This window comes from Idiotropiscis lumnitzeri, chromosome 15, assembly GCF_059441095.1.
Source record: "Idiotropiscis lumnitzeri isolate Australia: NSW breed Sydney's pygmy pipehorse chromosome 15, RoL_Ilum_1.0, whole genome shotgun sequence".
NCBI classification, from domain to species: Eukaryota; Metazoa; Chordata; class Actinopteri; order Syngnathiformes; family Syngnathidae; genus Idiotropiscis; species Idiotropiscis lumnitzeri.
This window is the reverse complement of record NC_142405.1, coordinates 14896415-14924228: the sequence shown is the minus strand read 5'-3', so window position 1 is coordinate 14924228 and position 27814 is coordinate 14896415. Positions and strand designations below refer to the sequence as shown.

General features: G+C 41.4%; 1 protein-coding gene across 3 annotated transcripts in view; it reads left to right on the top strand.

Annotated features, from left to right (window-relative positions):
* Positions 1 to 23971, top strand: part of copz2 (COPI coat complex subunit zeta 2) — a 46582-nt gene extending 22611 nt beyond the window's left edge. For all 3 annotated transcript variants that reach the window (XM_088316387.1, XM_088316389.1, XM_088316388.1), the window contains 5 exons: positions 506 to 561; positions 903 to 980; positions 4432 to 4483; positions 5668 to 5706; positions 22821 to 23971. In XM_088316387.1, coding sequence (XP_088172513.1) covers positions 506 to 561; positions 903 to 980; positions 4432 to 4483; positions 5668 to 5706; positions 22821 to 22868 — 273 coding nt within the window. In that variant the 3' untranslated portion in view covers positions 22869 to 23971. The remainder of the gene's footprint in view (positions 1 to 505; positions 562 to 902; positions 981 to 4431; positions 4484 to 5667; positions 5707 to 22820) is intronic.
* The last annotated feature ends 3843 nt before the right edge of the window (positions 23972 to 27814 follow it).

Sequence of the window (27814 nt, the reverse complement as noted above, 5' to 3'; positions counted from 1 at the left end):
GCTTAAAATATTGTATTGCTCTGTGAATTTATCTAACCTAATTACCAACAATTTCTCTAATACCTTTTAAAATTATGGAAGGACAGATATTGGCTTATAGTTGAAAAAATCATGTTCATCACCACTTTTATACATTTGAAAAGCTATTTTCATTTTGACTGGAAACACCCCTGAAATAAATGATAGAATACAAATGGACGTAATTGGTTAAATAACCAATTTAATATTTCTCTTTCTCAATACCATATATCTATATATTCACTGGATCGCTTACTTGGAGAACATGCAGACTCCACACAGGAAGGCCGGAACCTGAATCAAACCCTTCACCTGTGTATTATGAGGCCATCATGCTAACCGGTCGACCACCGTTCTGCCTCAAGTTGAATTCATTTAATTCAAAATGTTTTTAAAAGGCACAGTCAAATTAAGTTACATATAATATTTCCCAGTAGCACAATAGCCACCATAATGATTAATCATGATCTTTTTCTTTTTACTCTAGTTGATGCTGATGTCGGTACTCAACTGCCTATTTGACTGTCTCAGTCAAATTCTGAGGTAATTAATTCACATACTAACTGATACTATACCTGAATATTAAACTGTATGTAGTAAGTGTCTTTGTTGGTCCTTGCATAACATAATCATAGGTGTGTGGTTGCACCCGGCCTGGTGTATTTGGTTATAATCAAGACAACTTAATTGGCTCTTCTATGAGGGAGTAGTTGTTTTACAAACTGTATATAGGCCTATGTTGTGAAAACGGTTGACTCTGGTGTAATTTTTCAAGTGTATCCAAACTATTTGCTTAAATGTTTGATATCAGCGCAATCCTAATCTGACGTATACACTCTCAATTCTGAATTTGAATTAATGAATTTGTTATCCTTTTTCTGCAGGAAAAATGTGGAGTGTCGGTGTTTCCTTGAAAACATGGAAGGTGCCTTTCTCATTGTTGATGAAATCATTGATGGGGGGTAAGAATCCTGAGATCCAGAAGGAATATCATTGTTTTTCTCACAACTCTGCCTCCAACACACAAGTAGATAAAGACAACTTCTCTGCCTTTCAGACAGTTTGACCCTGTAAAACTCATTATTCTCAGGGCATTGAAATCATTGCAATTGGACTGTTCTGGTTCTCTTAGAAGACCTTTCACCTCTGATCTGAGCTGGCTTCATCAATTTGTGCACGTAGGCTCGATTGGACAGCTTTAGTCAATGCTTCTCAATGAAGAAGAAAACAATTCGCGCCACCCGACCCTCTCTTCACCGCAACTATAAATAATAGCATCTTCATTGCAAAAAAAAACACCTACACCGTTAATACTCGCTGCGCACAATTATTTAAATAGCACATTTCACAACAGCTGTAATATTGCAAGGACACTGGAGAGGTTTTGTGAGGGGTGAAGTTTTTTTCTCAAGTTTTTAAAAATTACTTTTTGTAAAGTATAATTTTGTATTTATGGATATGAAAATGCATTTTCACACCCCAATTTTCTTTTACATTTCGTACTAATGTACATGTTCTCTGTATATAGATGTTTGATAAATATATAAAATGTCCCTCAGCAAAGCTAAATTGATAAACATAATTTTGAGAACTATTATTGTGTAGATCTCGAAACTCAGTACTCTGTGGTGCAAATATTGATGAGATGATAAATATTTACTATACGTTTGACATCGAACCTCTTCGTCGGGATGACGTCATCCGTTTCCGTGTTCCGGTCTGAGAGCGTCTGTTAAATTGCTAACGTAGCCGCTGTCTTATTTTATGTTTCGATACGTAACGGTTGTAATACAACATTTCTGTTCATAGCTGCTGGCTCTCCGCCCAAGCGCGGTTCGAGTCAGACTTCTGTTAAAAGTCGAGCGTACATCGAAGGATTTATTATAATCATTTTAGCGCTTAGCACCGCCTCGTTCGCCGACTCGTTTAGATCGCTTCTTGTTTGTGGGATCGTTTATTTGTCGTCGCGCAGCTCGTTGCTGCTGGTGTGCACGGACTTAGATATAGTACAAATAAAGCTCATACTGCTGTGGTGCAAGATAGCTTGGCAGCTAGTATTCGAGTAGCGGCGAAAGAAATTTCTTCCGGGAAAACGAGCGACAGGGCAACCCTTTTTTTTTTTTAATCAGTACTGCGTGGTAACACACGCCCCCCTCAGCATCGCACCACCCACTATTGTGAGAACCACTGCAATAATTGAATGCACAACTATTGTATGTTACACCCTGTCTGTGCAAAATAGCATATTAAACACAGTCATAAGTATTAATTCTAACTGTAACAAAGAATGCTGGAATGCCAATTATCTCATGGTGCGTTGTGACTCACTGATGACTCAAAAACTTCGAACACTGTAGAAAAGACCACAAAGTGATTTGTAAACAGCAACGAGCTGCGCGATGACAAATAAACAATTCTACGAACAAGAAGCGTTCTAAATGAGTTGGCGAACGAGGCGGCGCTAAGCGTGCTAATCGCTAAAATGAATTACAGAGTAATAAGTGCTTCGATGTACGCTCGACATTTAACAGAAGTCTTACTCGAACCGCGTTTGGGCGGAGAGCCAGCAGCTATGAACATCCATCCATCCATCTTCTGTACCGCTTCTCCTCACTAGGGTCGTGGGGTTTGCTGGAGCCTATCCCAGCTATCTTCGGGCAGTAGGTGGGGGATACCCTGAACTGGTTGCCAGCCAATTGCAGGGCACACAGAGACGAACAACCATCCACGCTCACACTCATACCTAGGGGCAATTTTTAGAGTGTTCAATCGGCCTGCCATGCATGTTTTTGTAATGTGGGAGGAAACCGGAGTACCCGGAGGAAACCCACGCAAGCACGGGGAGAACATGCAAACTCCACACAGGATGGCCGGATGGTCAAACCCACGCCCGATGCTGTCTCTCACTGTGAGGCCATCGTGCTAACCATTCGGCCACCGTGCCGCCACCAGTTATGAACAGAAATGTTGTATTCCAACCATTACGTATCGAAACAGAAAATAAGACGGCGGCTACGTTAGCAATTTAGCAACACGGAAACGGATGACATCATCACGACGAAGAGGTTCAATGTCAAATGTATCGTAAATATTTATCATTTCATCAATATTTGCACCACACAGTACTGAGTTTCGAGATTCTACACAATAATAGTTCTCAAAATTATATTTATCAATTTAGCTTTGCTGAGGGACATTTTATATATTTATCAAACATCTATATACAGAGAACATGTACATTAGTACAAAATGTAAAAGAAAATTGGCCTTTTCATATACAGAAATACAAAATTATACTTGACAAAAAGTAATTTAAAAAAAAAAACTTCACCCCTCACAAAACCTCTCCAGTGTCCTTGCAATATTACAGCTGTTGTGAAATGTGCTATTTAAATAATTGTGCGCAGCGAGTATTAACTCTACGGTGTAGGTTTGTTTTGCAAGGAAAATGCTATTATTTACAGTTGCGGCGAAGAGAGGGTGGTGGGGGGGCGCAAATTGTTTTCTTCTTGGCAGGGTGGGGGGCGTGACAGAAAATAATTGAGAAGCACTGAATTATTGCAACTTTTGGGAACATAGGTCATGCAGTCATCGCTATATTATAATGGCCTACTCTTTCCTAACAATGTGTAAATGTAGTTTAAAATGAGAAGGCTTTAATAGAGCTTCAACTCCTAAAACAAACTTGCTGGTCATAACATTTGGCTTTGCAGACCTGAATAGCGACCCCTTAGTAACCCATGAATTCTCTCGGTGCTCCAGATTAGCCACTTTGGGCCTGTCTCCGGGTGTTATCAGGTTTAAAGTGTACTGAAATGTTCCGTTGGTTATCATCCTTCCGAGTTTCTCAAATAAACTTGATACATATGAAATAACAATGTTGTTTGCTGATCCTCATTTCATCGTTGGAGCGCTACAGTATATTGTCGGCCTTTTCTCTGTTCCAGGCTGTCAGGTGAATTTGCTTATTGATGGCCGATGTGAGCATGTAGGCCAGGTGTGCTCAACTAGTTGATTGTGGTCGCCTAGTAGACCAGGGATTGTTCCCAAGTTGACTGCAACGGGTGCAGGGAAGAGGAAAAAAACATTTTTGGGTGTGTGAGCGTGTTGTGTTATTGTATGCTTCAGCCTGCACACCGTATAAGGCTGGTCTACAATTCTCATTTCTTTTTTTACTTGGTCACCTTTGTATGTAAAACTTAAACCTGGAATTTTAGCGCTCTGCACTCCCATACGGGAGACATACTGGCAGCGCGAGTTCAATCCAAGACCATCCGCCAACAGCACCACTACCTGTGACAATAAAGTAAATATTTTGTATATATTGTAGTTAATTCACAATGTAGAATACATATTGGCTTGTTTCGAATATGGTTTAACGAAATACTGAATTTAAGTTTATTCTTTTGATAGAGTGATCCTCGAGAGTGACGCGCAACAAGTTCTTCAAAAGGTCAATTATAAGGTATGTTCTTGCTCTGAAATTAACATTCTCATAATTGGCAAATCTTCTTAGTCTCATATATTTTTTTCTCATTGTCTCCTTCCCTACACTCTTAAATGAATCTTCTCCTTGTCGTCTCTTTTTGGCACCAGCTTGTGCCAGAGCCTGCCTATGGTTTTGTCCTATTTGATCACATCACTGGTCACATCCAGGCACAAACAGAAAAGAATCAGCTGCTGTAGACAGAGAAAAGCTGGGTGAGAAAGAAGAAAGTGCAGTGGAGAGAGAGAGAGGGTGAATGCATGGTCATAGAGTGCCATGACTAACAACAGCTGAAAGGTTCATACTTGCGAAGAGTGTCTTTTCTTATACTGTATTGGGTCTGTGAATCACATTGGAAAAAATCTCAACCTGCTGCTAGATATCGCTCCATCTTCACTGCACGACAAAGGTTTGCGATTGCGTGCGCACCTGGTCAATGTGGTTTTCGTCACAAAGACGTTTGCCAACAATTTTAATGGTCTCAAACACATTTTCATGTCGCTAAGATAATTTGAACTAATTTTTTGCAACTATAAAAACTGTCTAGGAATGCCTAGCGAACGTCTTTGCAACATTGAATGAACCCTGTTAAAAAAAAACAAAAAAACATTTGCTTTGCGCGCACATACTTGCAAACTCACCGCTCACTGAGATACAGGCTTGTGTGTCTTAACACCAGGTACTCTCTGCAGTTTGGTAGTTATCTACCACCTAGGTACCTCATAAATTAGAATATTAATACAAAGACGTTTGCAAAACAAATAAAAAATATTTGTGTGTAGTTCCATCCATCCATTATCTCTACCGCTTGTCCTCACAAGGGGGGGTAGGGTGCTGGAGCCTATCCCAGCTCTCTTCGGGCAGTAGGTGGGGGACACCCTGAACTGGTCGCCAGCCAATTGCAGGGCACAGAGAGACAAACAACCATTTACAAGTTATTTTGTTGTTTTTTTTCCTTTTATCTTGAGCATGTAGTGGCCTGGAATGCAATTCTGCCTGGCAACATTTTTACTGCTCACTTTAACCAACGCTCAATAAATATGACTAATTTGACCGATGTAAAGATTTCTGTTTGCATTTCTTTGTCCAACATTTTATGTGTGCATGTGTTGTTTTTTTTTCAGTCAGTCTCACCATTTGTTTTTCGCTTCTCATTTTTATAGGTTGATGAAAGTTCATTATCTGAACAAAGTGTAGCAAAGGTAAAACACAAGCACACACACACACCCACACACCCCCACACACGCACACAACTAAACTTAGAGTGTTGCGCGGCATCATAAGTCATGTTACAAGTTCAACTACATTTCCTTAGTTGCATATTAATAATGTCGCTTTTCAACATCAAATAACTTTTTAAAATGTTATGCTATTCTGTAATTGCATAACTGCAAAACGCATTAACATCAACAGAAGCTATATTTCTGTCGGAAATTCTTATCCTTACATGTAGCCCGAAAGTCTGATGACACATACTATACAAAGATACCTATATTTGTCTGAGCATGAAGCTGGCAATAATGGCCGAGATATGCAGACGTACATCTCGTGAATTCCCATTACCCTAGGTTAATAATTTGGGTTACTTCGTGAGTCCTTAGAGTCACAGAACAGTTATACATTGCAATGGTTACTGTGCAACCCAAAAAGGAACGTACATTATCAACATCCAGGATGTTCAACACAAATTTATGCACACAATTTTAATTATTTCACAATTTCAATGAACACAATATTCGCCAGTTAAGATCGTCATCACAACTCAGCAAGCAAGCATAAACCGCTAACATAGCAGAAGCTCACTACCCATTTTTGGCAGCAATATAGTAAAACTCTTCATAGGTATACATGTTTGGTGAGTGTGTGTTATTATATTTGCGTGTATGTGCGTGAGTGCAAGCAAAGGAATTTAGACTGTGTTGTTTTATTTTGAGTAATCACCTTCACATGCCAAACTCCTAGGGTGCAGTGTTACTTGGGGAAAAGGATGAGAGGGCACGGGGTTGTGGGATGTTTAGTGTTTTTGCTGTGGAGGCAAAAAGAGGAGTTACCAACAAAGTGTGTTCACGAGTTGTAAGCATTTTCATTCATGCTAACATTGGTAGCAGAGGATGGTTAGCAACTACAGAGTTCCACCACCGTTTGAAGAAGGAAAACCCTACGAAAGCTGGAAAAATGAGGTCAGAATTTGGACAAGAGTCGCCAACTTGGAGAAAAAAAAAGCAAGTCCTTGCGATGGCTTTGGCGCTATCAGGTAGGGCGCGAGAAACAGCGATGGAAATTCAATCAAGACACGGGAATGAACACTTTATTTGCCAAACTTGATGGGCTGTTTCAAAAAGAAAAAAACGACAGAATATACAAAGCTTTCTCCAATTTTGACCGCTTTATGAAAGACATGAATGGGTCCATGGCGGACTATATTATCCGGTTTGAACAGCGCTATTCAATGCGGCAATACAACATCGAACTACCCGATGCTGTTTCAGCGTTTAAGATGCTGGACACAGCGTGCTTGGAGGTGACAGACAGGCAGCTGGCTTTAACAGCATGCAGCGACTTAACATTTGGTAATATGAAGTCCGCACTGAAGAGGATATTTGGTGCAAATGCGAGTGCTGCGGCGGATGCCATCAGCCAGGAAACTGTGTATGCTCCGGAGCAGCAACGAAAAAAAGGCAAAGCCTGGCAAAAGAACACTCGGCAGAAAACTCCACAGAATGGTGCAAATCCCCTTGACAAGTATGGAAGGCGATCAATATGTGCAGTGTGTCAAAGCATGTTTCACTGGGCTAACACAGAAGTGAGAATGTCACTATAACTGAGGATCATCAAACGGAAGAGTGTAATGTTACACTGCTAACCAAGGGATCACCTACAGATGCAGAAATATTCATGACTGAATGTTTTGGCACTGCTATAATAAATACTGCTTGTACCAGAACAGTGTGGGGACAACAGTGGTTTGAGCACTACAGCTCGGTATTGGGAAAGAATAGTGCAAATACTATGAAAGAGACTGAAAAACAAAGTCACAGACCATTTAAGTTTGGAGATGGAAAAGTGGTCTGCTCAGTGAAAAGTGAGAAGATACCTGCTAAAATTGGGCACACAAAATTTCCCAACTGAAGTTGTACCTGTTGACATCCCCCTGCTTTTAAGTAAGTCATTACTAAAAAGAGCAAGAACAGTTTTGGACATGGAGCGTGACAATGCAGTAATGTTCGACCAACCTGTCAAACTGGATTTTACTAGCTCCGTGGACACTGATGGTAAATGTAAAGATAAAGATAAAGATAAAGCTGTCCTTTATTAGTCCCACAATGGGGACATTTGAGGTGTTACAGCAGCAAAGATATAGATCACACAGAGTCGGCGGCGTAATGTTGCCGTTAATGTATAACATTAGCAGCAGACATAAAAAGCATGCAAATATACACAGTATAAACGTATATACAACATATACAAGTGTAAGGAAACACTCCTAATGCCTGTCCATGATACAGAGGGGGAAACGCTGTAATGATAAAAACTACTGAATGATTGAAAATACTGCAATGATAAAAATATTGCAATAATAAAAGTACTGTAATGGTAAGAGTACTGAAATGATAGAAAAGTACTGCAATGATAGAAAATACTGCAATGATAAAAGTACTGTAATAGTAAAAGTACTGCAACGATAGAAAATACTGCAATGATAAAGGTACTGTAAAAGTAAAAGTACTGCAATGATAGGAAATACTGCAATGATAAAAGTACTGTGGTGGTAAAATTACTGCAATGATAAAAGTACTGTAATAATGAAAGTACTGCAATGGCAGAAATACTGCAGTGATAAAAGTACTGTAATAATGAAAGTACTGCAATGGTAGAAATACTGCAGTGATAAAAGTACTGCAATGGTAGAAATACTGCAGTGATAAAAGTACTGTAATTAGAATACTGTAATGGTAAACAAAATACATCATTGGTCAATATTTAAGTACACCGTTGGCTGAAAGTACAGTAGTAGTGTATATTGCATCCTAGGACTGCACAATTGCACTAATGCCCACCCGTTTGTAGGCCTGACCCAATGTTCTTGTTAAAAAGTCTGACAGCAGCCGGCAGGAAGGAGCGGCGAAATCTCTCTTTCGTACAGCGAGGGTGTAACAGTCTATCACTGAAGGATCTGTGGAGTGTTCTAAGAGTGTCATTGAGTGGGTGGGCTGGGTTGTCCAGCATTGATGACAGTTTTGCCGTCATCCTCCAGCCCCCCACTGAGTCCACAGAGTCCAGGGAGCAGCCCAGGACAGAGCTGGCCCTCCTCACTAGTTTGTCCAGCCTCTTTTTGTCCCGGCCCGAGATGCCTCCTGCCCAGGAGACCACTCCATAGAAAATGACTGACGAAACCACCGAGTCATAGAAGTTCCTGAGGAGTGTTCCCTGAATGCCAAACCTGAGTAGGAAGAGTCTGCTCTGGCCCTTCCTATCGAGAGCGTCTGTGTTGTCGCTCCAGTCCAGTTTATTGTTCAAATGAACAACCAGGTACTTGTAAGTTGAGACCCTCTCAACGTCTGTTCCCTGGATATTCACTGGTGCAGATGGAGAATGCCGATGCTTGCGGAAATCCACCACCAGCTCTTTGGATTTCCCAGCGTTGATTTGGAGGCGGTTCTGCTGACACCAGTCCACAAAACCCTGCGTAACCCCTCTGGACTTCCGATCGTCACCGTCAGGGATGAGGCTGACAATCACAGAGTCATCAGAGAACATCTGTAGGTGACAGGTTGTGGAATTGTATTTGTAGTCCGAGGTGTAGAGGGTGAACAGGAAGGGAGCCAGAACAGTTCCCTGTGGCGCTACCGTGCTGCAGAGGAGCACGTCAGACACACAGTCCTGTGTTCTCACGTACTGTGGCCGGTTTGTGATGTAGTCGTGGATCCATGTGATGAGGTGGTGGGCCACTCCCGCCTGTTCCAGCTTGTCTCCCAATAAGGTGGGCTGGATGGTGTTGAAAGCACTGGAGAAATCAAAGAACATGATCCTCACCGTGCCCCCCGCCTTCTCCAGGTGGGTGAGTGAAGTGTGGAGTAGGTAGATGATGGCATCATCCACACTGATGCCAGGCTTGTATGTGAACTGGAGTGGGTCCATTGAGGAGCTGACCAGGGGGCGCAGATGGACGAGGACTAGTCCCTCCAGGGTCTTCATCAGATGAGACGTCAGCGCCACTGGTCTGAAGTTGTTGAGCTCCGTCGGATGGGGTGTCTTTGGAACCAGAACCAGGCAGGATGTTTTCCACAGCTGGGGGACTGTGCCTAGCTTCAGGCTTATGTTGAACATGTGCTGGACGATTCCACACAGCTGGTTTGCGCAGGATTTGAGAAGCTGGGAGCTAATCCCATCTGGGCCTGGTGCTTTCTCGCCTTCATCTTCCTCAGCTGGTTCTTCACCTGAGATGTTGTGAGGAACAAGGCTGAGCAGGAGGAAGTGGTGGTTGTCTGATGAGGCTGTTAACTGGAGCCTGTGGAGAGAGAGAGGGGAGAGAAGAGAGGGGAGAGAGGGTCTCGTTCGCAGTGGCAGGAGGGGTTGATGGGGGCTGCAGCAGGGGAGCCTGAGCGGGGGCAGGCATTTGATCAAACCAATTGAAAAATAGGTTCAACTCATTTGCCCACTGAAGCCCCCCCCCCTTCTGGGTCTTACCTGGTTGTCCATGGCCTGAGATGGTCTTCAGGCCCCTCCAGACATCCCTGGCGTTGTTCCGCTGCATTTGTCCCTCCATCCGCATCCTGTAGGACTTTTTCCCCTCTCTGATCCTCCTTCTCAGCTGACGTTGCAATCTCTTCATCTCGTCCTTGTCGCCTGACACAAAAGCCCTCTTATTCTCCTTCAGGAGAGCTTTGATGTCCGGTGTGATCCAGGGTTTGTTGTTGGAGAAACATTTTACAGTCCTGGTGGGAATGGTGTTCTCCATGCAGAAATTAATATAGTCTGTAATTGTGTCTGTTAGACCATTAATGTCCTCCCCGTGGGCTTCGCTGAATACCTCCCACACAGTTGTGTTGAAACAGTCCTTTAAGGCCTCCTCGGCTTCTCCAGACCATCTCTGAACTGTGCGTGTCACAGCTGGCTGCCTGCGGACCAGAGGTTTGTACACAGGCAGGAGAGCAACCAAGTTGTGGTCAGCTTTGCCCAGCGGGGGGAGGGGCAGTGATGTGTACACCTCCTTCGTGTTGGCATAGAAAAGGTCCAATATTTTATTGTCTCTGGTGTGGCAGGTTACATATTGTGTGAATGAAAGCACAGAGGAGGAAGGAGAAGCATGATTGAAGTCACCGGAGATAAGGAGCAGGGCATTTGGGTGCTGTGTTTGTAGCCTGCTCACAGCTGGAGTCAGTACATCACAGGCTGTCTCACTGTTAGCAGAGGGTGGCACGTACGCCGCCCCCGCGATCACATGACTGAATTCTCGCGGTAAATAGAACGGACGCATGCTAACAGCTATCAGCTCAATGTCCCGACTGCAAAGTTGATCCTTAACAGTTATGTGCCCAGGGTTGCACCATCTATCATTAACAAACATAGCCAGCACTCCCCCTTTTCTCTTACCGCTCTCCAGTGTCCTGTCCGCACGTAGGATTTGGAAGCCGTCCAATTCCACGACGGCGTCCGGCGTTAAGATGCCCTTTATTATTAGATAAGATGCCCTTTATTAGTCCCACAATGGGGAAATTCGAGATTCGAACCCAAGTCTCCTGGGGAGACTGGGTCCTGAACGCGGCGCCTTAGACCACTCGGCCATTCTGGTTAGCTCTGTTAGCCACGACTCCGTGAACACCAGCAAGCTAGCCTCCCGGACAATCCTCTTGTGCTAGGTTAGCGCTGTTAGCTCGTCCATTTTATTGGGGGGGGATCTAACATTCATCATAATAACGGACGGGAGGACGGGGTGGTATCGTCTCCACCTTGCCTGGCGTTTAGCCCCCGCACGACATCCTCTTCCTCCTCAGCTCGCGGAGGATATCGGGTCTCACTTCGGGAGCCGACGCGGGGTTAGCACTGAGTGCTAACAGCTGATCTCTTGAGTAATAATAATAATAATAATAATATTGCCTTTATTAGTCCCACAATGGGGAAATTCGAGATTCGAACCCAGGCCTCCTGGGGAGACTGGGTCCTGAACGCGGCGCCTTAGACCACTCGGCCATCCTGGCTAGCCAGGCTAGTACACGATCGATCCGGAGCTCCGAGTTTTGCCTCCGGACACGATTGCGCAAAAAACAGCCCCCAACAGCAGTAAGACCACCGCAAGTTGGATGTCCATTGCTGCGATGAGGTAAAATAAAATAAAACAGGGTAAAGGGAAAAAACACACGAAAAAGGCTCAATAGTGAACCACGCTGCTGTAAACAGGCAGCCACTCGCGCGGCGCCGGAACTGGAAGATACCAAGATGTAATGCCAACATGGACCATGTGCCAGCTACTGAGGAAGAAATGCTGACAATAACAGATGAAATGACTACCGATGAGAAGATGGAAGTTTTAGAGAAACTTCACAAACAATTTGGACATGCCTCTGCTGACAAGCCACCAACACTTTTGAGCAGTTCTGGGAACAAAGATTCTGGATGTGCCAACTTGCTACTGAATGTAGTAAGTCAATGTGAAGTATCAAAATATCGTGGGGTTAAACCAAAACCAGTTGTTGGCTTACCATTTGCATCAACGCATCATGAAACCGTTGCTGTAGCTTTGCATGAGCTGGAGTCTGGAGTATGGTACCTACATATTATTGACCAGTTCACTCGTTTAGTGCAGGGAGTGTTCTGACTACAAAGAAGTCTTCTGAGATTGTCAAACAGGATGGCCGAGTGGTCTAAGGCGCCGCGTTCAGGACCCAGTCTCCCCAGGAGGCCTGGGTTCGAATCTCGAATTTCCCCATTGTGGGACTAATAAAGGCAATATTATTATAAGTGTTCATGGCCCCCCTAAAGAACTGTTCAGTGACAATGGTGGGGAGTTTAATAATGAAGAAGTGAGAGACATGGCTGAGAATTTTAACATGGAAGTAAAAACAACATCCGCCTATAGTCCTTGGAGTAATGGGCTGTTAGAACAACACAATTGAACCCTTTCTGAAATTATAATGAAAGTGAAGACAAGCACTGGATGCAACTGGAGCACTGCTATAGATTGGTCTTCAATGGCAAAGAATTGTATGGCAGGTGGTGTTCGGACAGAATCCCAACCTACCTTCTGTGTTGATTGACAAAGCACCAGCTTTAGAAGGCAACACAAAAAGTGAATGGGTCGCAAAGCATATTTTACCACAGCATGCAGCAAGAAATGCTTTTACTGAAACAGAATCTTCTGAGAGAATTCGTAGAGCTCTAAAGAAACAGCTATCTCACACAAATGAGAAGTATGAACTAGGTAGCGAGGTTTACTACAAACGCGTTGACTGTCCAGAATGGAAAGGGCCAGGAGTAGTCACTGAACAGGATGGTGCAGTTGTTTTTGTTTGACATTGAGGCACCTGTGTTAGAGTTCATCAACTCAGACTGAAGAATGCTGCTCAGGAATATGATGATGTTTCTCAAATTACCTGTGAGAAAGAGACCAACAATAAGCAACGGTGTACCATTGATGCGGCTGAGGAGTTGGAAGGCGAGCCACATGCCGAGTACACGGAGAATGACCCATTACCTGTCTTGTGAACTCAAGGGCTGAAGGACAAGAGCATGAAAGAAATATCAAGTTAAAGACTGGTCAGATTGTAACTGTCAAAAATCCAGAAACCAGCATTCAACAAACAGCCAAGGTTTAGGGACGTGCAGGAAAAGCGACTGGAAAATATAAAAATTGGCACAATTTGGAGCTGCTTGAGCATGCGGGAGTGGCTGGCACCAACGAATTATCAGATGTTTCACAATTAGAAGATTTTCAATTCCAGGTGGATCAAAATGTGACGGACCATAGAAGTGAGGACATATTTGTGACAAATGATGTCTTATTTGACAAAGCCAAAACAAGAAAAACACAAAATTGGAGACAAAATTATGTGTTTGAGGAAGTTGAGGACAAGGGACAAAAGTGCATATCCACACGATGGGTATGCATTTTGAAAGCGACAGTGACTGGATTAGTTCCAAAAGCAAGGCTTGTTGGAAGAGGATTTGAGGACCTGCAAGTCGCTGAGCTACAAAAAGACTCACCAACCAGTGCCTCAGAGTCGCTGAGGTTTCTTGTAGCTGTGATTTGTCAAATTCAATGGACACTTCATTCGATGGACATAAAGTCAGCCTTCCTATAGGGCATGGAACTGTCTCGCCTTATTTTTGTCAAACCTCCTCCTGATGCTAACTGTAGAGGGACATTTTGGAAATTGAAAAAGTGTGTGTATGGTTTAGCGCAGAGGTATTCAATTTAGTCACAGAGGTCCACGACTAAAATTCTTTCCAATTAAAAGGTCCGAACCAAAGTCCAACTTCCCTTAATGTCTCGCCTATGTTCAAGTTTTTATATAGTTTCAATATTTAGTCATTTTCAACAGAGCACACTTATATACTAAATATTTAACAAACACCTTTGCCAGTCAAACAAATATAAGGCGTTTTCACATTCAAGAAAATGTGTCTCGTGGAACTTAAGGGTGCCACTTCCAGAAAAAAACAGTAAAATATCTCTTGCAGAAATATATCAAGTGCTAAGCATTGAGTTAACATCTTTTACCTTTTTTTTCTTAAATCAAAGTGTTATCAGCCTAAAAAAAACGGAAAGCCTAATTATCTAAGGAAAACAGGTCAACATGTTCAGTACATAATCAATAAAAATGGCTGTCCTCATGAAAAACTAATTCAAAATGAGCTTTGACACCACCTTTCCTTTTGAATATTTTTTAACTTCTCTTAATGAGAAAAATTAGTTTGTGACTGCCCTGCCAGTGACTTAAATCTGGGTTGATGGGATGCATGTTATATTGTAATTGAATGTAATGTAATTGAATGTAATGTAATGTTTCATTAACTAGAATTGCAGCGTCAACGTTTGCGAATGCGCCCTGAAAGAAATTCATCATAGATTGGTCATGGGTCCGGTCCGAACCATCTTTCGGTCGGGATCCGGACCGCGGTCCGCCATTTGGTGATGCCTGGTTTAGCGGATGCCTCTCTGTATTGGTATAACAGAGTGAAGGGCAGAATGATTGATGCGGGAGGTACAGTATCCAAAGTTGAACCAGCAGTTTTCTACTGGCTGGACAATGAAGAAAATGTGACGGGTGTGCTTGCATGTCATGTTGATGATTTCATTTGGGGTGGTTCACAAATGTTTGAAATGACAGTCATGGCATATCTCAACGTCGAGGTCAAAGTTTTGTGGGTTGCAAGACAGAGCAGACCTGATGCCATGTTTTATGCCAGTAATCTGTCTTCAAATCTCAAATGTGCTACCATACAGACAATTATTGAAGCAAACAAAGTTGTCTCTAAACTCAAGACCAAGTCAGTTGAGTTGAAATTTCAACCCCTTGGGAAAGCCTACAGTTGGTTGCATTCACTGATGCATCTTTTGCAAATCTCTCTGATAGTGGTACTCAAGGTGGGCACTTTGTTGTTTTGATGGGTGAAAATGGACAGTTTTCTCCCCATTTGCTGGCAGTCAAAGAAAATTAAGAGGATTGTCAGAAGTTCTCTAGCAGGTGAGACACTAGCTATGTCTGAAGGAATTGACAATGCAATCTTTATGTCAACTTTATTCTCTGAACGGTATGCTAGTAGTCCTGATCGACCCATGCCAACAATCTGTGTTACCGATAATCACTCACTTATGGATGTTTTGAAATCTACTAAGCTTGTTGCTGAAAAAAGACTGCGCTTGGAAATCAGTTCTATTAAGCAGCTGATTCAAACAAAAAGGGTTAAACAGGTGCTATGGTTAGACACCAGAGATCAACTGGCAGACTTTCTAACCAAAAAGGGAGCATATTCAGCCTTGTTACTCAAGGCTCTCCATTAAGGGTGTTGGAGAATGAAATAAACTCGCCAACATACTTTTTACATAGTTAGTGAAAATAAATACACATGCATGTTATATTGTAATTGAATGTAATGTAATGTTTAATGTTTTGTTGTTAAATTGAGCAATTGTATTTATTTAAGAGATTGAGATTGTTGTTTTATTTTGAGGAATAACTAGTGCTGACAAGCAATTAGATTGTTTCATCATAATTAATCACATTTTTTTCATAGTTAACTCGTAGTTAAAATTAATTGTAAAATATCCCTTTATTCATTGTAATAGAAAATCCCTCCCATTTTTTTACATTATGTATATAATTCCATTTTTTATTGAATTGCAATACCTTTAATCTATCAGAATTGATTTTTTGTTTTTATACAAATACTTTTTTTTAAATTAAAAAAACAAAGCATGGGATTTGACTCACACAAACAAAGTCACACAAAACAGCATCGCAGCAGCCTTTCTAAGGGTTCAAATTGGAGTAATATAATAACTATAAAATGCCGACAAAGTGCAAATGAAATGGGTTAAAACAATGGGCTACACACCGAGGTAGTTGTGGTTACTGAGAGAAGTGCAGTAATCACCGGTGTGCGTGACTGCTTCCGCCTTCTCCGCTTTCTGCAAGGCTTGAATGCGGGTTAAAATGGTGTATCTCGAAGACAATTCGTAAGTGCAGTCGTTGGATGCAATGCGAAGTATTTCAGCCAGACCTTCGTCCTTCACGATGCTAACACGCAGTGGCCACCCACTTAGCAATGGCTTCGGTGAGTCTCTTTTTAGTTAATCCATCCATCGGTTTCTGTCGCAAATTATCCACGGATGCCTGGGTTTGACAAGGGGCTGGAGAATTGGCATCAGCATTGTGCTTGGCCATCAAATGGTATTTTAAACTGGACGTGCTGCGATGGGAGTTCAGTTTACGATGGCAATACACCCTTTGCTCTTATCAATGACACTATTTGGAAACTTTAAAAAAAAAAAAAAAACTTGCCGTTCTGAATTGAATTTGCGTCATTTTTACCACTCCCATGTTGCTTTTAGTTCTATAAACCGGTGTTCTGAAATTCCTTCCTACCCATCAAGACGTCCTACCAATACCTAGTGCACATGCGCACAATGTCAACAGTGATTTCATGGGAAGTTTGGAGCTTTTTGTCCTACCAGTCGTTTGTTCGATTAAAAGTGGGGAGTACTTAATATTTTTATTTTCATTGAGTCTTGTTTGAATTTTCCATTGCCTCAAAATACACTGACATGTGTTGAGCAAATTACATTACTCACGCATATGCCACACTCGTTTGATATCGCTAGAAAAAGTTGTTTGTCAACATATCTATCCATGTAAACTGTCAGGACGTCCTACCTGCTTGCGTCTACGTGTATTTTACTAAAATATATTTTTTAATGATACCTATATGCATGTAAAGACGATCTGAAAGCACACTGTAGTACTTTGCTGACAAATTAGCCTCTGGTAGGAAGTTTCGTATGGGTTGGACATTTTGACAGATTAGGCCAGGGGTCGGGAACCTTTTTTGACTAAGAGAGCCATGAAAGCAAAATATTTGGAAATTTATTTCAGTGAGAGCCATATAATATATTTTAAAAGTGAATTCAACTAAATGTCAGTATAATAAGCCTCTGAATTTATTCTTTTAAATAATGTTGTTATAATACTCACCATTAATGCGACTTCTGGTGCTGCATGGATTTGCTGATGTCTTTGTATTCTGGTTGGTACTTGATGAGGTTAAGCTTCATGCAAGCGTTGAGACTTTCATCCGTTAAACGTGATCGTAGATTGGACTTGATGTTTTTAAGATGTGAGAATGACTGCTCACATGCATACGTAGATCCAAACATGGTCAACACAGCAATACTCACACGCTGCAGTGTGTGGTATGTGACAGGAAGCGCGTTCCAAGTTTTGAGAATCAGCTGGTCTTCGGGTTGAAGTTTTTTCATTTCTGTCCTCATGTGCTTGCTCGCCAACTCCGCTTTCTGTCGTGTGATTCTTTCCGAATCTTCATTCAGTGACTTGAACTTGTTCACCCACATGTCTGAGGCCTTCAGGTCAGCCACTTCTGCTTCAAAATCTCTGACAGAGACACCAGCAATGTAACTCAGGTCGGCTGTGTTCAGTGAACACTCGGTTGGATGGGTGATGAACTTAAAAAGACGAGCGTGCACACGAAATTCTCCAAAGCGTGCTTTGAAGGACTGTAGGAGACTGGATGTGAAGCCAGCTAGCTGGTGGAGATCAAAGTTTTGAATGGGCTCACTTGCTGTGCATGCATCTTTAAACTGGCTCAGTTTTTCAAAATGTAGTAAACGACCTGTTTCAAGATCCATAATGAAGAGCTCTAGCTTGTTTTCAAAAGCAAACAGCTTGTTGAAGGGATAACACTGTATTTCCAATGCCTTGCATTTTCACGTTGAGCTGGTTCAGATGTTCAGTCATATCTACGAGATAGTAAAACTTGAGGAGCCACTCAGTTTCGGCTAGCTCAGGATGCTCGATGTCTTTCATTTCAAGGAAAGTCTGGATTTCGTTCAGGCAAGCCGCAAAACGGCTAAACACCTTCCCTCTTGACAACCAACGCACATTGCTGTGCAAGAGCAGACCAGGATAGTTATTTCCAACTTCATCCAGCAGTGTTTTAAACTGGCGATCATTTAAGGCTCGGGCAGCAATAAAGTTGATCACACGAATGACCAGCGACATCACTTCGCCAAACTGCCCGTCACACATCTGAGCACAAAGTGCCTCCTGGTGTAGAATGCAATGGAAACTTAGGATGGGTCTATTTTCATGTTCACAAAGAAGCGCCACAAATCCTTTGTTTTTCCCCACCATCAGTACACACTGAGAGAAGTTTATCCATAGGTAGATTTTTTTCTTGAGCAAACTCCATGAAAGACTTGAATAAATCCTCACCTCTTGTGGACCCTTTTATTGGCAGAACAGCAAGACTTTCTTCGCGCAGTGTCATCAAGAGCATATCTTGCAATCACGCTGAACTGCGACAAATGGCTCACGTCTGTTGACTCATCCAAAGCCAGGGAAAAGAACGGCGCTGCATTTATGTCCTTCACTTGCGTTTCCTCCACTTTGTTTGCCATCATGATGGTACGATCGTGAACAGTTCTTGCCGACAGAGGCATGTCTTGTATCCGTTTGATTATCTTGTCTTTGTTCGGAAGATCATCAAAATGTTCATTGGCTACATCCAGCATGAACGTTTTAGCATACTCGCCATCTGTGAATGGTTTTCCGTTCCTCACTATTGCTAAAGATCCAGCAAAGCTAGCGGAATTATAGTCACCTTGCCGGGTCCATACGCGGAGTTGCTGTTGGCTAGCTTGCACCCTGCTCAGTAGCTCTTGGCACGCTTTCTTTCTGCTGTCTCCCGCAGGGTATTTTGATGCAAAGGTAGCATGGCGCGTGTTGAAGTGCCGCTTTACATTCGACCGTTTCATCGATGCAATTTTGTCATTGCAAATTAGACACACCACAGAACCTGCTCTCTCCACAAAGGCGAATTCTTCGGTCCATTCGTCCCGAAATGTACGATACTCGTCATCTTTTTTTCTTTTTGCCATCTTCTTTGTCGAAGGGTTAGCTTTGAGCTAATGACCGAGCAGACTAATTCAAAAGGGGGCGTTTACCTGTTTACCCAGCAACGGCCAACGTAGGCCAGTATCATCCAATTAAAATAATGGACAATTGCTCCTGCAGCAAACTGCAGCCCTGAACAGGACATGAGTAGTGAAAAATCGATGGATGGATTAAAACAAGTGAGAATATTTTGTTTTATCTGCGAGCCAGATGCAATCATCAAAAGAGCCACAGCTGGCTCGCGAGCCATTGGTTCCCGACCCCTTGATTAGGCTGTCAAAACAGCCTCCGGTAGGACGATTCGTACGGGTAGGACATTTTGGCAGAACAACGGCAAAAACTCCCCACAGCAAGCCCATGCAGGCGTGTCCTAAATTTCGCGTGCTTGATGTTTTTTTCCGGTCTCGCGAGCGTCAGCGCTACGTCATAGGACTACATTGTTTATCAAGCCAAGATGAGTTTTAATCGCTCGTTAAAAAAATTGACGGCGTTAAAAGTAATAACCTTCACATGCCACACTGCTAGGGGGCAGTGTTACTTGGGGAAAAGGAGGAGAGGGCACAGGGTTGTGGGATATTTAATGTTTTTGCTGTGGAGGCAAAAAGAGGAGTTACGAATAGTGTGTTCATGAGTTGTAAACATTTTGAGTTTTCAGGAAAAACGTAAAAAAAACCTGAAAACAGATGAAGTTGGAGAGTATGACTGAGTTGTTATATATTTGTCAAAATACACGTAGGTTATTTCTCTACAAAACCAAACTTGTCGTGTAAATAATGTGGTTTAAATAACTGATATTTGATAACTTTGAATTAAACAGCTAAATTTAAGGAGAACAATGAGAACATCTCTAACTATCACTGCATTAATTTCAGGTGCTGGGTCACTGCAATTCACTTTACTTCACAAAAAGAATAGTGTTCAAGAATAAAGTTGTTTTTTTAGTTTTTTTATTGAACAATTATACGCGACAAAAAGGCAATCATATAAACAAATAACATCACTTCACGTGTTCAAGAATAAAGTGTTCATCATGCAGGGATGACTCGGCCTTTGGTTTTGATGATTGTTTTGAGTATTTGACTAAATAATAATAATAATAATAATTTAATTTGCAAGTGCCTTTCAAGACCCTCAAGGACACTGTACATCCTAAATTCTGAAAGCAATGAATAATCATTGGAATAATCGTCATTTCACTCTCAATAAAAATGATCAGGATTATTATTTTCCCAAAATTGTCCTGCCCTACATTTTACATTTACCTTTTAGATTTCTCTCAACATCATTGTGAAAGTGAATCGAATTCTATTTTTTTGGGCAGCAGGTGTACAAGCAATGCATTTGAATAACTTATTTGATAACATGATCACAGTGATGAGTCAACAGTCTACATCTTGCTGAACATACGGAATAATAGTGGTTAAATGAGAATGAGAATGAGAAATCCCTTTATTGTCATTGTACACAAGTGTGCAATGAGATTAGAGAGCTCCCCTCTCCAGTGCAATGCAATAATTCAGTTAAATATATAAATTAGATAAGAGAATTGTTAGTGCGATGGAAAATAATACTGAATAGGATATATAAAAACACATCACGTCGCTGTTCTGCAAGGTAAGGGTGGTCGTGTGTGTGTGTGTGTGAGAGTTTAGAATGGAGATGGCTCTTGGAAAGAAACTGTTTCTCAGTCTATTAGTCCTTGATTTGATGCACCTGTAGCGCCTGCCAGAGGGCATCAGGTTGAACTGGTGTGAGTTTGGGTGGGTATTGTCTTTGACGATATTGAGAGCCCTGCTGAGGCGATGTAGATGTCCGACAGTGTGGGGAGAGGGCAGCCAATAATACTTTGCGCTGTTTTGACCGTCCTCTGGAGCCTCAGTGCAGCCGCTGTACCAGGTGGAGACACAGTACGTCAGCAGGCTCTCGATGGACGAGTGGTAGAAGGCCAGCAGCAGCTTCCTGTCCAGGTCAAATTTCCTGAGGACTCTCAGGAAGTGCAGACGCTGGTGGACCTTCTTTACCACTGCTGTGGTGTTGTGTGTCCAAGAAAGTTCATCGGAGATCTGTACTCCCAGGAACTTGAACGTGTGGACCCTCTCCACACACACGCCTTCGATGCAGGGGGGGGGCGGCACCGTCTTGTTCCTCCTGAAGTCGATGACGATCTCCTTTGTTTTTGCAATGTTGAGTTGCAGTCCTTTGTCCTCGCACCAAGCCGTCAGTCTCTGGACCTCCTCTCTGTAGGCTGTCTCGTCACCTTCCGAGATCAGACCGACCACTGTCGTATCGTCAGCAAACTTGACGATGGTGTTGTTACTGTGGGCCGGGCTGCAGTCGTAGGTGTAGAGGGCGTATAGGAAAGGGCTCAGCACGCATCCTTGAGGGGAACCAGTGCTCAGCGTACGGGTGGAGGTCGTGTAGGGGCCGAGCAACACAGTCTGGGGTCTGTTGGTCAGAAAGTCCTTAATCCAGATGCGTGTGAGGGTAGGGAGGCCGAAAATGTCCAGTTTGGCGACAAGGATGTCCGAGATGATTGCATGACATCATGACATCACAAGCAGCACTTGCATACTGAAGTGCACAAGAGGCTGACTAATCACTGTTGTGCTAATATCTGTGCTTGCCAACCAAACAAAATTGCAGAGCTGGACAGTCCATCCCAGGAGCGGAACAGTCTGGCCCCCCAGCCCGCCGCTGGGCAGGGACTGACTGTCAAAAAAGGGTCAAGTGCCCAGCTCTGCATTAATCACTTGCTGTAACTTTATTGCTTTCTGCTCTTACAGAATGCTTTAATTAATGAGTGCTCTGTCTGTAGCTGGTAGTGGTAATGTAGATGTTCATTGTTTATTTCTTGTATTTGCATTTTCTTTGCCTGTAAGAGTGTTTGTTTGTACAAAAGCTTTACATTTCTGTCTTTCTGTTTCTTTAACTCTGTCAGCACTTAACTGAAAAACTGGCTCTGACAACTAATATAAGTTTGTACTAACGTCACAGTAATCCACACTGTCATGTACTGTGTTTTAATCACATTGAATATTCCCGAATTATTTAAACGAAAACTAACTTATAAAGTTTTGACTGGTTAGTGACATTGCAAAAGGCATCGCTTTATTTGGAAATGCCTTTTCTCCGTTGTATGTTTGTGTCAAGTTTAAAAAGGTCCTGACGCCTTCTTAGACTGAATTAAATGCAGAGAACCAGAGGAATAACCAGGGAAGGTTTTGTCTTTTTACCATCGCGGATGGGAGGAGAAGTCAGGAGGTGAAGTAGGCGTCTTGCCAGTTCAATCTCCCGCACTCTCACTGACTTCCCCGACCAACCACTTGATCTTTTATTCAGAGGAAAACGAAACTTATGGAAAGTGAAACTTAAACAAGGGTGTGGGTGTGCCAGTTGTGCGCATGTGTGCTGAAGCAATAATGTGAGTAGCTGTGAGTGTGTGTGTAATTATCATTGATACAAATAGTGTATAAAAACATGATTAAAAATACACAAACTATTTACATATTCTCACAGTTTGTTGTCTAAATCTATTTGATATGCATGCAAATGCCAGATATCAGGCTCAGTGTGACATCTTGGTTATGTCTTAGGATGGTGACACAAGTTCAAAAGGGTGTCAAGAAATATAGTGAAGTTTCAAACAAAAATGCCTGTGATCATGCTGAATTATCTGATTCTTTCAGGTTCTGCAGTCGGCCAAGGAGCAGATCAAATGGTCCATCCTGAAATAACTGACATGTCAAGCTATGTCACGCCAGTTACAACATGTATTGTGTTAACACATAGTTTAGTGACCACTTTTACTGTTTTGGTTTTGAAGGTCAATGTTCACTGAAATAACTTGAGATTGATGAGACTGGAGCTTGGGCTAGTCACATCAGCTCTACTGATGCAAAAATAAGACATACATAGAAGAAAACACTGACCTACGTGTGTGATAAACGAGGTGGCTTTGTTATGTTTTGGGGTCGCTTTGCTCCATCTACACGAGGTGATAAGATGAAATCTCAAGGGGCCAGTTGTCCAAAGGTAATCAGACAGGATCAAATCTTGAAAATGGGTTGATCAAAAACTAAAGAAGAATTCAAAATCGAATGAGACCATGTATTCCACGTTAGAAGTTTGTTATTCAAAACAATTCAGAGGGGTCTGGATACCATTTTTTTTTTTATCCAGATTACATTTTTTGAACAACTGACTCCTGACTATCAAGGCACTGGCCTCTAAAAGAACTGAAACTTCAGTTCCAGTCTGGTAAAGCCACATCTGGAGCAGTTGGGAGTGGGATGAAATGTCGACAGAGGCTGAAATCTCATTGAGAGTAACAGAAATCATTTCATTAAAGTGATTTCTTCACAAAATGCATGCAACAAAATATTGCACGAAGGAACCATATTTTTTGTAAAGGCTTGTTTTATGTATTTTTTTATGACTCTCTTGCCTACAAATCAAAGCCTTGTTTTCATTAGTAGATTATCAGTATTTTTCAAAGGTATTTATTATTACTTTTGTCTGTTTCAAGTTATGTCAGAGACTATTGTGGGTTTTTATCTTTTTAACAGAAAGTTACCAAAGGTTTTATGACAAAATAATTGTATTTGCTGAAGTATATTTGTTCATGCCTGTAAAAAAATTCTCAAATATTATTACGATACACCGGTCAATGATGGTCATTTATGAAATTTTGTAAAATAAGTGTAGCACAAAGGGTTTCAGTTGGATATTAGAATATTATACGTATGAATTTCATATCACCTCTTAATTCGCTGATAAGAATACATTTGATATGAGGGATTTGGGTGACTGCTAATAAAAAAATAATTTTTGGTCTCAAGTATTTTTTCATTTATTTATATATGATGTGGTTAAGTCCATTGATATTTATTCAGGTAATGGGAATGAATTTCAAAATAATTTAGGGCTTTTATTATTTATTTCAACTGTTTTTACAGAGATGAGTAATCCTAAAACAATGTTGAAATTATTATTTTTTAATGAATTGGGTGCACAAATCTGATTTTGTGTAATCCACACAGGGTCAAAATTATACATACAGTATGGACTCAAATACAGTGCATCCTGAGAGATTTATAGCGCTTCCCTTTGTTGTGTTAATCGCTCATAAATTCATGAAGAACCCAGCAGCTCCATGATGAGAGGATTCCAGTAGCAACCAGTGACCTTCTGAACGCCTAATAATAATAGATTTTATTTATAGCGCACTTTACATTTGGGGAACAAATATCAAAGTTATTCCAGATTAAAAAGAAAACATGCAATTGGAAACAAAATACCAAGATTTCAAAATAAACAATAACACTACTGTGGTGTTTTTCAACTACAAAGGAACTATGGACCTAGATATTTTTCGTTCCTCATTTTGATGGCACTGGTAGCTCTAGTGGGCCGGGGAGCCTCATATAATAAGGTCCTTAAAGGGACACTTCACTGACATTAGCACTTATATAATAGGTTTGAATGTAAAAACTACATCAAGAATATATAAATATATATTTTTTTTTTTTAGTTTACAACAAGCACGCCCCCTTTTGCAGCTCGATGCATTTTTTCTGGTTTCTGCGTTGACGTCAAAGCAGGGAGGCAAACAAGGCAATATTGCTCGAATTCTCAGTTCTGTTGTCAAAAACGGCGACCGATCGCCACCGAAATGTAAATGCATATTACTACTCTTGTCCACGTCAACCTGTGTAAGTATAAAAGCAATCTGCACTATATAGTTTGGATTTATTGACATCAAACGTAAGCTCGTGTGATCACCTCTACAAAATAAAAAATACCGTGATGATCTCTTCTCCACTTACACAGGTTGGAGCGGACAAAAGCATGAATGCACTCACGAACCCCAACTAGTTATATTTCATTTCGATACACTAATCTTTTGTTAAACGTGAGGAAGCATCCAGGCATCGATGTTTACACCTTCGACCCCCCAAGAGTAACAACACTTCTTCGACGGTGTTGAAATTAACAACACTGCTCAGGGCAGCAATTAGCTTTTGGTCGCTAAACAGATGGCGTTAGCGCAACATAATTAGATTCTTACTGGCGACTCTGTACTAGATGTGGACGGGTTGCTCAATGTGGTCGCCACTGGTCGGGTTCCTTCGGAGGCTGCGCACTTGCTAATGACGTCACGCTCTAACACTTAATTATCAAATATCTTTCTTTGCCTCTGTGTTTGTTTTTACCCCTGGCTGTTCTATTTGCATATTTTAATTCGGTAGATAAAAAAAATATATAACAAAATAATAAAAAAGTAAACAAGAGCAAAGTAATCCCTCGCTATATCGCGTTTCAGCTATCGCGGCAGTCGAAGGTCGTTCTGACTTGTCCGTGGCAGCACATCATTTTATCCACAGTTTTCACTTTCATTCAAGTACTCACACGGACCCAAAGGAACTATTTCGTCTTCTTGTATTAAAAGTTTCACAAACTAGTACAGTGAGCAATGTCGTTCAGTACAACGAATGGAAAACATCTACTTGAACTATGAGAACGCTACGGGAACGGTGAAAAGCTGCTTCACTTCCACGACTACCAGCACTGTGGTGTATTGTATTGTTTTGTGAACGACAGTACTGTACATTGGACTGATTCATCTTGCCTACAACTGATCTTTGGTTACGGAACGGACAGGATATATTTGCGCGTGCGCTGTTGCTTTGTATGTGATGTGTAGCAGAGACAAATAAAAGCCACAGACAAGCTCGCAGTTGTCGTATATTTTGTTCCACCTGAAGAACACGACAAGCACACCGTCTACTCTTCCTCTGTATACACAGGAGGATCTCGCCACACGCACATGCGCAGTCAATCACAAACCAGAATGATCAAATTAACTACACCATTATTTAAATCCCATAGTTCACCTATAAGCACTAAACACGAATCTTTGTAAATTCCTAACATAAAATAAAATATAGCACAATAAAAACTGTCTCTTACAGCTCCTATCAACTCAATACAAAGGAATGAAGAAATATAAATCAATCAAATGACACAATTTCAATTTGCCAGCCAACTAATAATTTACATTTTTAATACATTTAACATTTTATACACTACCGGACCTCATTCCGCTCTCCAAGGGCGCTAGTTAACAGTTCCGACAGTCAGCTATCTTCCTTAGCTTGGGATACACATCGAGATTCTGAGCTACAATGTAAAATAACGAACAATCACAATGTCAATTATTTCCCAAAACAATCAAATTAATTCTCTATACCTCGTGTGTGTTAATATATAATATAGATGGCTTTTTTTTTTTTTTACCGCTCCTCTGTCAACATATGAGCACACGTCTCAAAGTGAAGCAACCTGGAAGTCGAATAACAAAAAAAGATAGAAGAAGAAATAACACGGTTAAAACAAATGCAGCAATGCCACAAGGTGGCACTGCAGGATCGCAACTTCCTATCTACACGCACAAAAAACTACAACAATGCATCATATTAAATGCATTGTAAAATAATGAAAAAAGAAAATAAATAAAGCTGACGACTTTGCGGATTTCACCTATCGTGGGTTATTTTTTTTAACGTATCCCCCGCGATAAACGAGGGATGGCATTACTGCCACGATGGCGCGTCAGCTCCTACGTCACTTCCGCCCATTCCTCGAGAAGCCGCTGCTGCAATTAATATAGTCATAAGTAAAAAGATTTAAAAGGAAAGAAGAGAAGAAGGAATGTCATAGGCACAGTCTACATGTTCAATACGGAGTAGGAAGAAGTAGAGAACTTATCGAGTCCTACCCCCTGTTCTCAGTGCATTTTTACTTAATTTAGATCTAATACAATAGATCGTCCATATAAAATCTAATATATAACAATATTTACATTATACTCAGTGTTATACATAATACAGATTTCACATTTTAGGCAATTTACTTACTTATATTTGGTTTATTTAGTTTTTTTGTACTTTACTTTTGAACATGTTTTTGAACACAATAAGTGATTTACATCTTTTCAGGACCGTTTCAAAGTTATTCCACAGAATTACACCTTTTACAGAAACACACCGAAGCCTAATGTCTGTTCTTGGTTTAGGTTTTTTATACAGACTTGTGCCCCGTAAGTTGTAACAACTTTCTCTCATTTCAAGCAGCTTCTGAGTATTGCGGCAGATCATATTATTATGTACTTTATACATTATTTGCGCGATTTTAAATTCAACAAGATCATAAAATTTCATAGTTTTTAATTTGATAAATAATGGATTTGTGGGTTCATTAAATTTTGATCGATTAATAATTCTGATTGCTTTTTTTTTGTAGTTTGAAAAGAGGTAGAAGGTTGGTTTAATGGGCGTTTCCCCATATTTCCACACAATAAGTAAGGTATGGTAACAATAGGGAACAATATAATGTGTATAGAGACTTCTTATTTTGTACATCCAATTGACATCTTTCCCATTCCAACCATGCGACACAACCCCCATGCCACTCTCAACAGCAAGCCTAACCTCATGAGAATACCATCTATCGGCACAATGGACAGTTTACCATCACGTCCAGTGTGTTTTATGATTTTGAGTATCTGGACTAGTCCAGTGACTGCTGTGAAAGGACAGCTGACAACATAGGAAAGTCTGTGTGACAGCCTGGAGAGACTGCTGACAGGAGGGAATAGACCCCACTGGGGCTGACATGGGCT